Here is a 15,990-nt window from a genome sequence, read left to right as displayed (position 1 = left end):
CCCAGTCAAAGCATTGATCCATTCCTAAACCTTCTGATCCAAATCACCAAATTGCCACCTGGAAAGGTGGTAACCATGTCCCCTCCCACCAGCAGCATAGGAGACTGTACCTGTTTGGGTGAAACTAACCGAACTTGACACTTGGTCCCTGAACTGTGGTGTCTCGCTGTTTCAGGTGTACTTGAAGGGGGGCACGTCTGGAGACAGGATGATCCATGAGAAGAACATTGACCAGCTGAAGAGCGAGGTCCAGTACATCCAGGAGGTGAGTCCTCCCTTCTCCCCTGGCAAGTGCTGTTTCCCGACTTACACCGCCCCCCTCATGTTTACTTGGGGCCCTTCGTTTGTGGGTGCTGGTGTTCTCCCTACTGCTGCCACCAGGCTCTCCCGTGTGTCAAGGGTCATGTCTGACGCCTTAGCCCCAGCTTGTGAGCCAGCAGGTACTTATCGAAAACCACTAGCACTGCTGTCAGAGGACCGCCGTGTTTCCGGGGAGCATTTTCTGCGTCCGTGCTGAGCCAGAGGTGCACCTCACACGCAGTCCCCACTGGTCTGGCAGTGGAGGCTCGCGTGTTGCTGGGGTGCTGAACCGGTTTCAACGAAGCTTCCAAACCAAGATAGTAAGCCTGGCTTCTCTCATCGACTTTTGGAAGTTGGCTAAGGAAAACCCTCCGCTCACACAGGTCCAGTCTCGTGGAGCATGGGGTCGGTCAGCTCGGTCGGGGCCGACTCAGCAGCAGCCAGCATCAACCACAGTGCTATCCTCAGCCATCCTGGCTAAAAAGCCAGCCCACCTCCCCCGGTCCTCTTAACCTTTTCCCTGCTGCACGTGGCTCCTTGCTACTTGCCTTTCCAGGAGCCCTGGTGGCGTCGCGCTTCCACGTTGGGCTGCTAACCACAAGGCTGTCAGTTCGAAACCACCAGCGTCTCCGAGGGAGAGAGCAAAGGCTTTCTACTCCCCTAAAGGGTTGCAATCTCAGAAACCCACGGGGGCAGTTCTAGTCTGTCTTATAGGGTTCTCTGTGAGACGGAATCGACCCAATGGCCATGCGTTTGGTGTCCTTAGACTTGTCTCCTCAACTAGAATGTCGTGCCTCTTCTACTGCTTGTGTAGGAAGAACTTGGCTGTAGGCTCATGTGACCAGGGTTTCTCCTTTGCCCATGCCTGCCCCAGCGCAGTATGGGTAAAGCCGGGGCCCGCAGGGGGCTGAGCAGGCATGCTCTCATCCCGCATCTCAAAGGTAAGGTTGCTTGCTCTCCCTTCCCAGGCCAGGAGCTGCCTCCAGAAGCTCCGAGAAGATATAAGTAGCAAGCTTGACAGAGATCCAGGAGATTCTTTCCATCAGCAGGAGATACAGGTAACAGGAAGCGCTCCCCTGTTGCATCCCCACTGAGGAGGTGGGGCTCTTTCTACCAGGCAGGCTCAGTTACCAAGCACCCAGAGCCCAAGGAGACGGTATAGAAATGCTGGCTTCTCCAAGCACTCTCAGCCCAGGCAGGGCCCTGGCAGCGGGCACATACATTCCCCATCCCAGCTTGTCTGCAAGTGCAGCTGTCCCTAAAAACCCTGCATACACTGAATGCACGTACATCCCATTGCCTTCAGTTTATAGACATAGCCTCTCCCCTGGATGAAGACTGTGGTGCAGGCCCATGGTGAAAGAGTCTTATAATACATATGTATACCCAGCAGCTGGGTATGTGGCTGTCTCTGCTGGTATGGGAAGCCCTTTGAGGCGAGGGTTTGAACCTCTGTGTCTTTATGCTGGCGTAGGGCCCGGGACGCAGAAGAGCATTAGGGCATGCTCACTAGACTGAACCTTTGAATTAAGTCTTCCTACGTTGGATAATTCTTTGACCCTCTTTTCCCCCATCCCCAAAGTTGAAGACAGAATTGTCCCATGGTCCACCTCCTCCTCTCTTGGATTCTGAGCCCTGCTCCTTCATTTACAGCCTGGCTTGATGAAGGTCCTTCCCCAACAGTCCCTGTCCCTATTCCTCTGACGGGCCCAGAAAACTCCTCTTTGGCTGGGGCCTCTCCTTGCCTGGGGTGAAAGGCCTGTCCCGGTTCATTCCAGTTGGGTTTTAGGTAGAACTTTTCACTGCTTGAGCTGCCATCTGGCCGGTGGGAGGTGCTTGGTCGGGTGGCAGGAAGAACCTACTTTGTTCAGAGATGCCCCAATGGCCAGACCCCCTGTTTGCACAATCCTGTGGTGAATACTCAGGCTTCAGGTTAGAAAGAATTTTTGGCAAATGTTGCTTCCCTTTTTTATTTGTTTTGTCAAACCTTGTCAAGATCCCCGGGGGCAAGGGGAACTGTTTGTGGCAGGCCCCTGCTTGTGTCCTCGGGCTGCAGTGACTGGGGCCCCTCCTGCATTTTCCTGTCTGCTTTGAAGCTTCCACCTGAGGTCTCCCAGGCCCTCCCTACACGGCTGCGGTAGTTCCCCCGCAAAGAACCTCACCCACTTTCCCAGGGAGCACTGGAAGTCTTTCTCTCTCTCGCTCTTTCATTCTCTCCTGCCCTCCACCCCTCTTTCCTTTCTTTGTAAGATTTGAGGTCTTAGGAATATATTGCTTCCTCCTTCGTGGCCTGGAACTAGTTTTCTAGTTTTCTTTGAACAGGTGGTGCTAGAGAAGCCAAATGGCTTTAGTCAGCATTCTCCGGGTGAGGGTCAGAAGGGAAACCACGGTGCCTGCCGCTTGGTCAGGAAAGGGCCTCCTTCTCCTGACTCCCTTCTCTCTTTCACTAAATACAAGTCATATTTGCTTGCTGTTAAAAGCTCCCCCGGTAGAGAAACAGAAAAAATGAAAGCTCTCCTTCCTTAATTCCATCCCTTGACAGTATGTGCTGCCAGGTGCATTCTAGTCCAGTGCTTCTCACCCCTGGCGGTCCATTGGGATGGCCAGGAGGTTTAAGGACTCTCGCAGTGGCACAGTGATTGATGCCCTCAGCTGCTAACTGGAAGGTTCGAGGTTTGAGACCAAGTCGACATACCTCGGAAGAAAGGCCTGGCAGACTACGTCCAAGAAACCAGCCATGGAAAACCCTTTGAAACACAGTTCTACTTTCACACACCGAAGGTTGCTACGAGTTGGAATCTGCTGATGACAGTTGGTTTGGGAGCCTTAAAGGATCTATCCGGGTCCTCTCCCTCAAAACGGTCATTTAATTGATCTGAGATAGACACTTGTACTTTGGAAAGCGTCTCAGATGATCCCAGTGTTTACTCAACACTGAGTATCAGTAGTTTAGAGTGGTTGTCTATGTGTAGACATACTTTAATACCTATGTTTGCATGTATGCATGCTAATACACACACACACGCCATATGTATGAGGGAACTTCAAAAAGTTCATGGAAAAATAGAATGAAAAGATACTGGAGTTCTTCCACAAATAGTTTGAAACACCCCACCCCTCTCATATAAGTGTATGCATATAGTATGCACATCCTTTTCACAAATACGTGGCAAATTAATTATGCTGTCATTTTTTATTTTAAACTTACTTCTGTATAAGTACATCTAGATCTACCTCATTCTTCTGAACAACTGCGGTGTTTTTCTTCCATAGCTGTACTTTTGAAGAAGTCACATTTGCATTTTTTTTCTTTGAATAGTTTTATTTGCATTTATATTTTTTATAATCATAAAGATAGCATGCTTATTGGAGAAAATTTGGGAAATTCAGAAACATAAAAGAAGAAATATCAATTGTAATCTGTTTAGAGAAATGCACGGTTTGGTGAACCCTCCTTTAATGTAAATATACATTTTCAATATTGAGGTTATACCATATGGATTTTATGTACAACAACATAAAAAGACAATAAAAAGTCAAGTCTTCACACATGAGCTAATAAGCAACATCATGATAAACGGAGAAAGAGTGAAGCTGTCGAGGATTTCATTCTGTCAACACTCAGGGAAGCAAGTTACAAAATCAAGCTATGCATTACCCTGTGGAAATGTGCTCCTAAAATGTTAGAAAGCAGAGGTGTTGCTTGAGGACTAAGGAGTGACTGACCCAAACCATAGTATTTTTCATCAGCATGCGTGCAAGGAACCCAGGTTGTGGGGTTAAAGGGGAGAGGGAACCCCACAAAACATCACAGGTCTGGTAAGTGCAATTGTACAGCGATAATAAGAAGAGATTATAGTAAAGTCATAGAGAGCATGAGAGTCAAAAGATGGAGTCAAGTAATGGAGTCAGATGCAATTCATGGTAGCATTGCTCACCTCAGCTTGGTGGTCCACGTGGAGGGAGAGCCTTGCGGGCTCCGGAGAGAGCCTCCTCTTTATTGCTAACCAATCACTATATATCACTTTAGGGGGACATGATTATAGAATCACAGGCGTCACAGGAAGGGGCAGTACAATAGGCATACACATTGTAAGAAGGGGATCTATGATAGGCATAAGTGTAACAGGAAGGGGATGAGCTAGGGGTGTGCCCATAGGAATGGGAAGCTCTAGGGTTACACATGTGACAAGATGGGTGCACTCTAGATTCATAATGGCTACCTAACCTTGGTCATCCTTCGGTGGGTTTGCCCTCTGGGGTCTCCTACAAGTAAACAGACAACCACTATCCTTATCAGAAGGGAGTGGGCCTTACTTGTTGTGGGATAAACAGTGGTGTTTACTTGTTCCAGAAGTCTGATAGCTCTTAAGGAGAGTGACCATTAATCTACTCCTGATGACTTCCAAAGTGTACAGTCATTCTCAAGCTAAGTCTGGCATATATTTGCGGGGGACAACTTGGGAGAAGTCCTTCTGTTTGGGCTGCTAACTGCAAGGTCAGCAGTTTGAAGCCACCAGCCTCCACAGGAGGCAGCTTGACTTTCTACTCCTAAACACGTTTATGAGGTCGCTATGCATAGCAATCAAGTCGATGGCAGTGAGTGAATTCATATGCGTGTGAAAACTGGACATCAAATAAAGAAGACTGAAGAATTGAGGCATTTGAATCATGGTGCTGGTGAAGAATATGAAGTACAGCCAGAGTGCTTTTTAGAGACAAGACTGTGTCTTACGCACTTGGAACATGTTGTCAGGAGAGACAGTCTCTGGAGAAGGACGTCATGCTCGGTAACATGGAAGGTCATGAAAGAAGAGAAAGACGTCAGTGCGATAGAGTGTCATCGTGGCTGCAACGAAGGCTCCAGCAATTGTGAGCACAGCACCAGGCTGGGCGGTGCTTCCTTCTGTGGCGCAGGGTCGCTGAGTCAGAACCGACTAGGTTACAGCCGATCGGCAGCACCTCGCCGCAGTAAAACCAACCGTACACTGTGTTTCTTTGTTTGCATTTCCCTGGTTGAGTGGAGGTGTTTTGGATTGGGTTTTAATTTGGCCCTTAAGAGCGGCGTGAATCAGATATACCCATCCATTCTTAGCACGCGTTGGTTAATGGGCCCATCGAGGCTTCTCACTGGCTGTACTTTTTTTTTTAACTTTTTCATTCCCATCCCTCACTCTTTTTAACACCCCTCTTCCACCTTACTTAATATATTCCTTATATGGCTTTAAATACGTCTAAGAAGTATGGAGAGGTCCTGGCAGGCCTCAGCTGCTAAGAGACAGGTTGACATTCAGAGCCACGTGTGGTTCGTGGGAGAAAAACCTGGCTGTGAGCTCTCATGAAGATCGACAGCCCAGAGACCCCCGTGGGCAGCTGAAAAACCCTCTGCCATGTGAGATCGCCGGGAGTGGCCATGCATCAGCCCCATGGCACCCCAGCAACAATGACATAAGATGTGTTTTCAGTTCACCTGATGGATGAATACCCAATCTTTGTTGTTGTTTTTTTACCCAATGCCATGTTTTTATACTCTTAGCCCTGTTGCGAAGTTCAAATCCAGTGTGTTTTCTAATTGGTATATGCCAAGTGCCACGGCTTGCTTTTTTAACTTCTGATTGTGAGGCTTTGCCTTGGAAAACGCAATTGGAAATTAGCGCCAAATGGTCAGTCTCAGTCTAGGCGCCTTTCAGAGCTTTCGTACCACCTGGTAGCTCAGGAGGATTGAGCAGATAAATCCTGACAACTCGGCTTAGGGTGTTGTGATCTCTGGCCACTTGCTTTCGATGGGCAATTTGAATTCTTCCCATCAACTGACTCACCATAGTTGACAGGCTGTTGGCAACAAATGATAATAGTACTTGGCTTTATCTGTTTCTCCAAAGGCCTAGGATATTATCTTAGTTTGGAGGCTCCCTGTAAGGCAGGGTGTGGTCAGCAGCCCTTTCACTGCTGCGCAAAGGCTGGTAGCCCGTACCGCTGGGACCGTGGTGCCCTCCCACAGAGCCCTGTGTTCTGTGTGAAGGTGCTGTGAGAGGAGCCACCTCTTTCTGGCAGATGCTCCGCTGGTGCCAGATGGGGGCGAGACCTTACATGCCAGCTCAGCCCATAGCTGCCAACCCACGATTGGGTGTGACTGGGAGAGACTGAGCGGTAGCCCACGATGAGGCACCTTTTCCTTCATCAGATCATATCCCTGAACCAGCTGTGTGTGTTTGCCCTGAACAGGCCCATCCTTCGGAACTCTTTCAATGCCGATCTCCTCGGTGTTTACCACCAAGAACAATGAAAGATACTCCTTTGGGAAGCAGGAGGCATGGCCCCTGCCCTGGGGGAATCCTCCTCTGGAGGGGAATGTGGTTCCCATTCTTTCTCAGAGCCTAACGGAAGGAAGCAGCACATACCCATCCATCGGCCCACACACGTGTACAAAAGTACTGACGCGGCCCTAGGAAAACTGGGTGGTCTGAGGTGGTCTTCATAGGGGTAATTTGGAGCTCGTTGGTGCATGAGGTGAATTTTTTGTGAGGGTCCAAACCAGCAGGGGGTTGGAGGACCTCTCACCAAGTCACAAGCATGGCGACTTCACTTTGCCCTCTGCTCTGGCTGCAGACGGACAGCTACATGAGTGAAGATGCGGAGAGCCTGCGGAGGACCGTGCGGGAGCTGCTTGCCAAGCTGCAGGAGGCTGAGCAGCAGCATCAGTCAGACCGGGTGGCTTTCGAGGTGAGACTTGGGATTTGGACAGGAGGTGCTCCCAGGGCTAGGTGATTGGATGCAGGTGTCGCCAATGAGGTTCTCGGCACAGGCTCCGTGGCTCCCCGGCTGGGTGCCGTCAAGCAGAAAGGCCACGTTTTGAGCCTCGGCCACCTTCATGGGTTGTCCCTCTCCCAGACATGTACAGTGGTTGCCGCCCTAGGTGGGCCCACAGTTCAGAGGTCAGCTCTGAAGTTGGGCGGTTGGTGCTGGGACAGCAAATACTTCAGAAGCTAATTCTGCGTGCATCTCAGTAAGAATCGCTGGGCCTGAAACACCACGTGGGCAAGGGCCCACTGTCCTGTTCACCATTCCGTAGGGCCTGCCACCATACATAGGTCAGGTGGGCGCTTGGGAAGGGCGGGCTGAGTGAGTGGGAGAATCTGTGTTGTAACAGGAAGAACAAGCCCTGCAGTTGGAGGGCTTTTGCTCTAGTCTCAGCTTTCCTATTCAGAGCTATGTAATCTTGAACGTGTATCTGAGTTGTTATTATAGAAGCAGCACTGGGTGATTATAGAAGATTAACAGACAAAAAAAATACAGAAGTCTGTAAATATAAAGCGAAAGTCACCTCCCGATGAACAATGTGGGAGGTCTCCCATCGTCTCCAGAAACTTCTTGTGATTGTAAAGTGAGGTTCACTGGGTGTGTTTTCCCTACCCACACTGCAAAATGACCACCTGGGGAGTGTTTCTCACGGTGTCGGCATGGAATGATAGGGCTATCGCCTGCTCAGGCATGCAGGTGGGAAGCAGGCTTCGAACCGGTGCAGGTCCAACGGGGACAGACCTGCCTTTCGAAACGTTGGGTGATCCAGAATGCCGATCAGAATGGGAAAACTTACAGGCCGATACATTTAAATCTCTTGCAACATCAGGTGATGTAGGAATGTATCAAGTTTGAACTACGCCTATATACATCGCAGTAGCTACATTTTTATAAATAAATGTAACTATGTCCTAGGGGAGAAAAAAAAAAGGCAGGTCAAAGCCATAGCATGGGAGACCTAGAAGAGGCATAATGAGCCCCCTCCGGAGTCTGATGTGGGCCCCTGGAGGGCGGCCAGGACCGTGGGACGCAGCAGACATTGAACATGCTGGGGTCGGCCGCCATCTTTGAGCTGACTCTTGCTTTCCGCTCCGTTGGGACAAAGATTTGACGGCTGTGCACCACTCACGCTGCCCTTATTTTCTAAAAGGGAGATTGGGTTTCTAGCTCGGACCTGTAATTTCACCCATTCTGGTTAGCAGTCTGGTTAGGCCGCATTTAAAACCTTGTATCTGCTCTGGTGTCATTTCATCAGCCATGACTAAACCAGGCCAAACTGGTTTGAAGCCCTGGTGCAGAGAGGACGGCCAGTCTGAACGCCTCTCGTGGCACCGGAGAGAGTGTTTCAGCGAGCAGGACTGGGGTAGGAACAAAGGGCTTTAGGAAAGATAAACTGCCTCTCGATTAGTCAGTCTTCTTCGAAGAAGTCGCCTCCTGGATCATTAGTTTCCCCCTTTTGTGAAAGGGGTCATGAACTGGAGCTCACAAGTTTGGTGTGTGAGTTCAGTGAAGTAAGTATTTTTGTGAAACCCCTTTACGAAGCAAAGGGCTTTAGGCGTACATTCCGTATTTTTCTCAGCAATCCGTTTAATAAGCAGAGTTTCCTCTCCTAAAGGTTTCTGACTTACAGGCAATGCTAAGCGGAATCAGTGACCTCAGAACAAACTGGCCGTGCGTAAAAGGAGTTTGCGGCCTCTGTTTCAGATGCCCCCTCTTGGATAATTGAGGTGGCCATTTACCAGTGTAGCAACCAGCTATTCCCTCCTCCCAGGAAGAAGGGGAACTTGAGGCTGTGATTTTTGGGAAAGAAATGCCTGGATTGAGAGGCACTGTGAAATGGTGGAAGTTCTTGGCTTGTTTCCCACTGAGGGTTTTAGGAAGGCTAGTTAGCCCCCTGGTGGGAATATAGCTTCTACTTGCAACAGGAGGTGCTGCTGGGGTGGGTCTGGCTATTGGGAGGGGTTGGCACACACACCCTGCCCCACCCTGTGATGCAGGAGCTCCTGAGAGTCCTGGCTGGCTGGAGCTACTGGGAACAGAGGTGGGAGAGGAGCCTGCACCTTCATTTTGTGAGGGCACCCAGGCCCCCTTTATAGGAGGCTCCAGGTTCACATCAGCCTGGGCGCACAGGGCTTCTTGCACCGTTAAGCCCCTGCCCACGGGATGGTCTGTCCCTGGTTCCTGTGGGCCAGTCAAGGCTCTGCCCCATCCCTCCTCCTGAGTTAGATTCCGGTCTGCTCTTCTGAAAGGAGCCCTGGTGCCGCAGTGATTAAGCACTTGGCCACAAACCAAAAGGCCAGCGATTCGAACCCACCAATAGCTCAGTGGGAGCAAGATGAGGCAGTCTGGTCTCATCAAGACTTAGCTTCCTGGAAACCCTGCCCGGCAGCCAGTCCTACTCTGTCTGCTGGGGTCAATAGGAGTTGGAATTAGCTCTCTGGCAGCAGGGTGGCTTTTCTGAACTAGGGAGTAGGAAGGTTAGGATGGTCAATTACCAATTACCGTGACAATAACCGGCCATTAAGCTTGGCCTTCCCGTTCTGCTGGCTGCTGCTGCCAGGCAGGATTTGCAGCGCGCTTTGTTCTGCACAGGGCTGGTGTGCAGTGCAGACACGTCCCATCATACCTCACCCTGTGCTACCCTTTCCCCTCCCTGACTATGACCCTGGGGGGAACCAGGCAGAAGAGTTGCTCTCCTTTGGCTTTCCCAGAGCTGGGCAGCAGTCACCTTGATTGTCTCACAGAAAGTGACCAGGGAGGCAGTCTGGGGTGTTTTGGGGGGAATTGAACTGGATGGGGAGGTACCGGCCTCTGCCCTGGCTCCTCCAGTCACTAGATGTGAACTTTTATTGTGAAAGGCAGAGGCTGAACTAAATGGAGATCAGGTTCCACTCACAGTCTCAGAGCCCTGTAGGCACATGCGTGTGCATGTGCGTGTGCGTGTGCTCTGTGCTGAGCACTGGAGATGGAGTGGGGCCTCAGGCCTTCACCAGGGATGGATGCTGACGTCTCCTGGGGCATGCGCACAGCAGCAGGCCAAATTTGCAATGTTCCCTGCGGATACACAGAGGAAGCGCATCTCCCCCAGGGCCCCTCCCCCCAAGGCTCTGCGTCAGGGGAGGGGGCGGGCTAGGGGGGTGGTCCGACCAGAGACTGAAGGATCACTAGGTGTGGGCAGGACACAGGTGGAGGAAAGGGAGCAAGTGACCGGGCCTGTCTAGCCCTGAAATTCTGCTTCTCGCGCTTCCACTAGGTTGTTCATCTTTGGTGAGAGAGTTTCTGCCCAGTGCCCTGGGCCCTCCTGCCTCTGTACTCAGGCTGAAATGCCTTCCGTGGGCTCATTGGCTTGGAAGTTTGCAAGAACACGCATTTCTCAAGTTTGGGTTACACTGGGACGGCATTAGAGGATGCGTGGAGACGTGGGACGTTAGTGTCGCTCGATCAGCTCTGAGCTTGAGTCCCTCGGAGCTGTGCAGCAAGCGAGGGGTGAGCTCACCAGAGGCGCCCTTTGTCTGTGGCACTGCCCCGAGCACCCCAGCGCCCCTTCCTGTCCGAGGTTTAGGAGAGCAAACCCAATGGGCTTCCGGTTCATACATGCACAGGTTCATTCCAGACAAAACCTGCTTGAACACGCCTCTGTTGTCGGGGGTGGGGTGGGGGTGGGGGTGGCTGCAGGCAAGCCCCACAGGACTGCACTTATCTTTCTGTCTCTTTGGGGCTCCTTCAAAGATGGGGACACATCCAAACTGGCTTTGGTGCCACTTCCATTCAAGCTGAGAAGCCAGCCCAGAAGTGGATCGGTGACTGTTTGGGGGACTCTAGGAGCCCTGGTGGCATAGTGGTCACACGTTGGGCTGCAGGGTCAGCAGTTCAAAACCGCCAGCTGCTCTGAGGGAGGCTGACGGGGCCTTCTGCTTCCCCCATCAGGAGTCCCAGTCTCAGAAGCCCCCAGGGCGGCCCTGCCCTTCCCTAAAGGGTCGCTGGGAGGGGGAATCCCACCTCCCCACCCCCGATGGCAGTGCAGGGTTTTTCAGAGTACAGGGGGGATCTTGGTGGTGGGTTTTCTTAATGAGCACAAGATGAATCATAGGGGCTCATCAGGGAGAAGTTTGAGGAACATTGAAAACTGCACTGAGGAGGAGGAGGACAAGCCAGGGAGGTTGTGCTCAGGTATTTTCCTGCCACAACTGTGCACCGAGCGCTGTCCGGGGGGGATTGGTAGGCCTTATCTCATCCACCCTACAACCCTGCTCTTGTCCCTGCGGGCCTGCTTTTTGTTCCCCAAACTCAAGGAACCTTGACAAAGGAACGAGCGTAATTTGAGCCTCCTGTAATTCAACGTGGTGTCAATCAAAGCCCACCGAGTTCATCAGGCAGTGTGAGAGACACGGGGCACCACCTTCACAAGTGTGCAGACCTAAGGGTGGAGGCTGCGTCAAGCCTCGGTAGCTTCACATTTTGATGTATCTACTTCCTACAGGCGTTAAATTAGTCTGAAGCGATACTTTTTGACTTAGCCTCCTATAGCCCTATTTTCTCTGCCACTGCACCTGCCCCAGCCCAATTGTAACAGCCCCTTGCCCTGTGTCAGCGGTCTAGGGGTGGCGCACGTGGTTTGTACTAGTTAACAGAACGTTTGGCTTTTGAACCTGCCCAGGGGTGCCTCGGAGGAAAGGCCTGGTGATCTGCTTCCGTCAGCTGCCTGCCCAGAAGCGGGTGGTGCACAGTTCTCCTGTAGTCCCGGGCAGAGTCAGAATGGGCTCGATGGTGAGGGGTTGGCTCTGGGCTGTGTGCCGTGTTACAGGTCATGCTCAGCCAGTACCAGAGAGACGCAGAAGAGAGTAACGTGGCCCTCCAGAGAGAGGAGGACAGAGCGGAGCAGAAGGAGGTGGAAATCGGAGAGCTGCAGAGGCGCTTGTCGGACATGGAGACGGTAACTGTTAGCCTTGCTTTTGCTTTTTAGTGACGCGGTCCCTGGGGTGAGAAGGGGCCCAAGGTGTGACCGAGGCGGCAGCTGCAGAAAAGGCAGCATCACCGCTTCCTGTGGCACACACCTAGTGTTTAACCCCTTTCTGTCTCAGTTGGGGTCTTGTTAGAGCTGTCCCTTTTGGGCTGGTTCCTCAGGGCCGGACAGCCAGGGCTGGCAGGTGGACCTGAGGAATGGGCGCCCAGGCTCGCCCTCGGAGCTGCTGGGCGAGGTTGGGAGTTTCTGTGCAGGGAGGCTGGAAGAGGTTCTGCCTGATAGGGGAGGGCTCGCAGCAAACCAGCTTGGCCTGCTGCTCGTTGGCAACCGTCCCAGGCGAGTCGAGGCTGAGCATTAACCCTGGTGCCCATCTCGCCCCAAATAACTAAGTGCTTGCCATCCTCTCAGCCTAGACTTTCCTTCCTTTGACCCCCACCCCCTGCACTCCAGGAGCATCAGGCCTTGCTGGAGAAAGTCAGGGAAGGAGAGGCGGCCCTGCAGGAGCTTCGCAGCCAGAGCGCTGACTGTCGAGCGGAACAAGAAAAGTAAGGGCTCTACTCACTGGGAAGTTGGGGTGTGTGTATATGGGGCGGTGGGGGGAGGGCTACATTCAGACTGCAGCTCCTGTGGTAGCCAGACCTGGGCATGAAGCAGGAGCTGACGTCAGATCTGCCTCCCCTGACTCACAGCATGCTTGCCCAGGGCGGGGCCCCTCCCAGGGAAAGCTGTTTGGGTGGCTGCCAGCTCTGGGAGTTCACTTTCCACAGAATCCGAACCCACGAACCCACAGACAAGGTCTTTGTGTGAACCTTCTTGTGAAGGTTACTCGTGAAGAAAGAAGCGAAGGCTCACCGAGAGCTGCTGAACTGAAGCATCTGCCTTGGAAGCTCATTCATCCGACTGGATGCACCCCCCCACACACACACACACAAAAACAACCAGTCAACTGTAAGCCGGGGGCAAAAAATGAACACTTTTCTTTGAATCCTGTGAGAAAAATCACATCAGCGGCTTCATCAGGACAGGTTATGAACTTCCTGTCCCTTGAAAACTGATTTGGATCAAAACAGAGAGACACCATACCAGTGCTCCCCATCCCCCCGCCAGGCAGCAGCGGCAGGCAGGGCACCGCACAGGTTCCTCACAGCACCCAGGGTCGAGACTTGGGCAGAGTCCCACAGTGCAGAGGGAGGGGACCAGAGGCTCCAGACCCAGGAAGCCTACAGAGCAGAGACTGGGCCTTGCTGGCCCCTCAGGAATCTGGAAATCCTGAATGCTGTTGGCAATTCACTAAGACCCCCAGTGGTAAACTGGATTGAATTGAGTGCCAGCATAGAGTCTCATCTTCAGTGTACGGGCTGGCTGGGCCTTTTTAGTTCAGGAGACGTTCCATAAAGGGACTGCTAAGGCCTGGGATGCCGCTGGGTTCTGGGACCACTCTGTCTTCTGGGGGCAGTTTCTCACCTTTCGGATACACTACACCTAAGCCTGCTGGGCTTGAAATCACAGGCTCTCCTGACCCATCTTCACACCAGCACAGCCCACAGCTGCTCAGCATCCCCTCCTTTGGGGGGAGTTGGGCACAGGACCGGACATCCCAAGCAGAGGCTTGGGAAAATGCACTGGAAATTTTCTCAGCCAGAAGAGATGGCGAGTTGAGGGTGGAAGCCTGGGACTAGAACGGCTGCTGGGTTGCCCAGGCTGCCTCGTAGCCCCAGCCATACTCGGCCTGTCTCCTAGCAGCATGCTCTCTCTGTCAGCCCCTCAGCAGACCTGCAGGACGCGGGGACCGGCACATCTTCAGCGTCTCCTGGACACCCTCCCCAGTGGCTTGATTTTTGAGGATTGTGGCTAAGTTGGCTCAGAAGATGCAAAAGAAATAGCAGTGGTCTGGGATTAGGGAAAAGCTTTATGTCCTCAAATTCTATTTCCCTCCTAGAATAAAATCCCTGCCAACCGCTTGTTGGTGCTGAGGATGGTAATCCCAGCTCCACCTCAAGTCTTTCCCGTAACGGGGAAGCTCATTACACGCAAGGCAGCCTGCCTTCTGACAGCTTTAACCCAGAGAGCTGTCCTCCTGTGCTAATATAAAAACGAAGCCCCTGGAACATCTACTCACTGGCTCCCAGTTTTGCCCTCTGTAACTATCCAGAATGATTTGCCCTTTCTAAGCCTCAGTTTCCTCCAGTGGCCTAGAAAGTCTTTGACAGTGCTCCCAGTGTGATGTTCTAAGGCAGTGGTCTTCAACCTTCTTCATGCTGCGACCCTTTCATACAGTTCCTCATGTTTTGGTGACCCCCAACCATAAAATTATTTTCATTGCTACTTCACTATCATTTTGCTACTGTTATGAATCAGGTGACCCCTGTGAAAGGGTTGTTCGACCCCCAAAGGGGTCGTGACCCACGGGTTGAGAACCACTGTTCTAAGGGGTCCCACCAGCTGCTCTTTGGGGCAGACCATTGGGCATCAGGGAGCGGGGATCCCACTTGTTGGAAACGTCCCGTGCCCAAGGCTCCTCCTGTGACTGGGTAGACCAGACATCTCTTGCCTCAGCCCTCGGGTCTTTACCCCTAGGGCTGCTAACCTGGAAAAGGAGGTGGCTGGCTTGCGGGAGAAGATCCACCACTTGGATGACATGCTTAAGAGCCAGCAGCGCAAAGTCCGGCAAATGATCGAGCAGGTAAGAGCATCCACTCTCCCCTGCCTGGGGCGACTTCCTCCAGAGGTCACGGCGTCGACATCTAACCCTCCTCTTCTGCCGCGTCTAAGCATCTGCTTATTTATTCTCCAGGGTCCTTGGACTCGGGTGTTTCCCATAAAACATTTATAGCTACCGGTTATTAGAACTCAGAGCACTGGGATTTACTTTCCTCTCATCATCTTCTACTTTTTTTTTTTGCCTCTGCTTTATGTCCACTTTCCCCTGGGAAAGCAAGGAGCAGGTTAGGGGCCATGCGTTCCGAGAAGCATGCTGGCCAGTGAGTAACAGAGTCACGGTGCACTCGGCTCTGCAGAGGGATGCGCAACCTTTGTGCTCCCGGCAGAGCTCAGGGCGGGGTGGGCCCAGGACATCCCCCCATTTGCAGAATTGTCAGGACAAGTGAAACAGAACCAGTTTGCTTGGCACTGAGTTCACTTGAGTATGTAGGACTCTTTCAGAGGATTCTCAGAGGCTGATTGGGGCTTGGGGGAGAGAGGAGGCCTTGCTTCTGATGCACTTCTGGCTGGACTGGAGCCACTGACCTTCGGTGAGCAGGTCAAGGGTGGCAGCCGTTTTCACGTGGGCAGGATTCTTCATTCACATCAGCTCCACAATGGCCAAGGTTCCGATCTATTTTGTGCTCTGCTGGTCCCCATTGTCGCAAACGTACAAGGGGTGCTCCAGTAAGTCTCGGGGTAATTTGTATTTCCCAAAGCCAAATGGAATGGCTTTTTGAATCGTCCATTTATCTGGATGATCAGGGAAAGGGACCTCTCACATAAAGAGTTTCATGTTGGCTGATAGAAGGCTATTCTAGAAAAGCCAAGAGAATCCTGGGACGGGGACAGCTCTGCCTTGTCGGGCCGACGTCAGATGAGCAGGCGATGACGAGTCATTTCAAAAGAGCTCCCGTGTCTCCCGCATCTTCGCAGCTCCAGAATTCAAAAGCCGTCATCCAGTCCAAGGACACTGCCATTCAGGAGCTCAAGGAGAAAATCGCTTATCTGGAGGCCGAGGTGTGTGCACCTGGCAGCCCCTGGCCGGGGGGCAGTCTCTCCAAGGGAAGGCCAGAATTAGGGAGGCTACCAAGGGGCCTTGGGGTGCTGCCCACAAGGGGTTTCTGGAGGTGATGAGCCCTGTCCCTGCTCTCAAAGGTTGTGTCCTCTTGGCAGAAGCCCCTGTGCCTTGGCCAGATGGCAGCAAGCCCTGATTCTCATCCTGC

General features: G+C 52.3%; 1 protein-coding gene across 2 annotated transcripts in view; it reads left to right on the top strand.

Moving 5' to 3' along the window:
• TUFT1 (tuftelin 1) overlaps positions 1 to 15,990 on the top strand; it is a 42,855-nt gene that overhangs the window by 23,918 nt on the left and 2,947 nt on the right. Inside the window, exons 3-9 of one of the 2 annotated variants that reach the window (XM_045295717.1) lie at positions 176 to 265; positions 1,269 to 1,358; positions 6,910 to 7,023; positions 11,906 to 12,034; positions 12,515 to 12,609; positions 14,642 to 14,747; positions 15,701 to 15,784. In XM_045295717.1, the coding sequence (XP_045151652.1) occupies positions 176 to 265; positions 1,269 to 1,358; positions 6,910 to 7,023; positions 11,906 to 12,034; positions 12,515 to 12,609; positions 14,642 to 14,747; positions 15,701 to 15,784 (708 nt within the window). The remainder of the gene's footprint in view (positions 1 to 175; positions 266 to 1,268; positions 1,359 to 6,909; positions 7,024 to 11,905; positions 12,035 to 12,514; positions 12,610 to 14,641; positions 14,748 to 15,700; positions 15,785 to 15,990) is intronic. The other variant, XM_045295718.1, reaches the window with a different exon arrangement.

This window comes from Echinops telfairi, unplaced genomic scaffold (genome assembly GCF_000313985.2).
Source record: "Echinops telfairi isolate 266 unplaced genomic scaffold, ASM31398v2 ScPeMD7_5805;HRSCAF=6673, whole genome shotgun sequence".
NCBI lineage: Eukaryota > Metazoa > Chordata > Mammalia > Afrosoricida > Tenrecidae > Echinops > Echinops telfairi.
The sequence above is the reverse complement of the archived record's forward strand: the minus strand, read 5'-3'. Positions and strand labels throughout refer to the sequence as shown.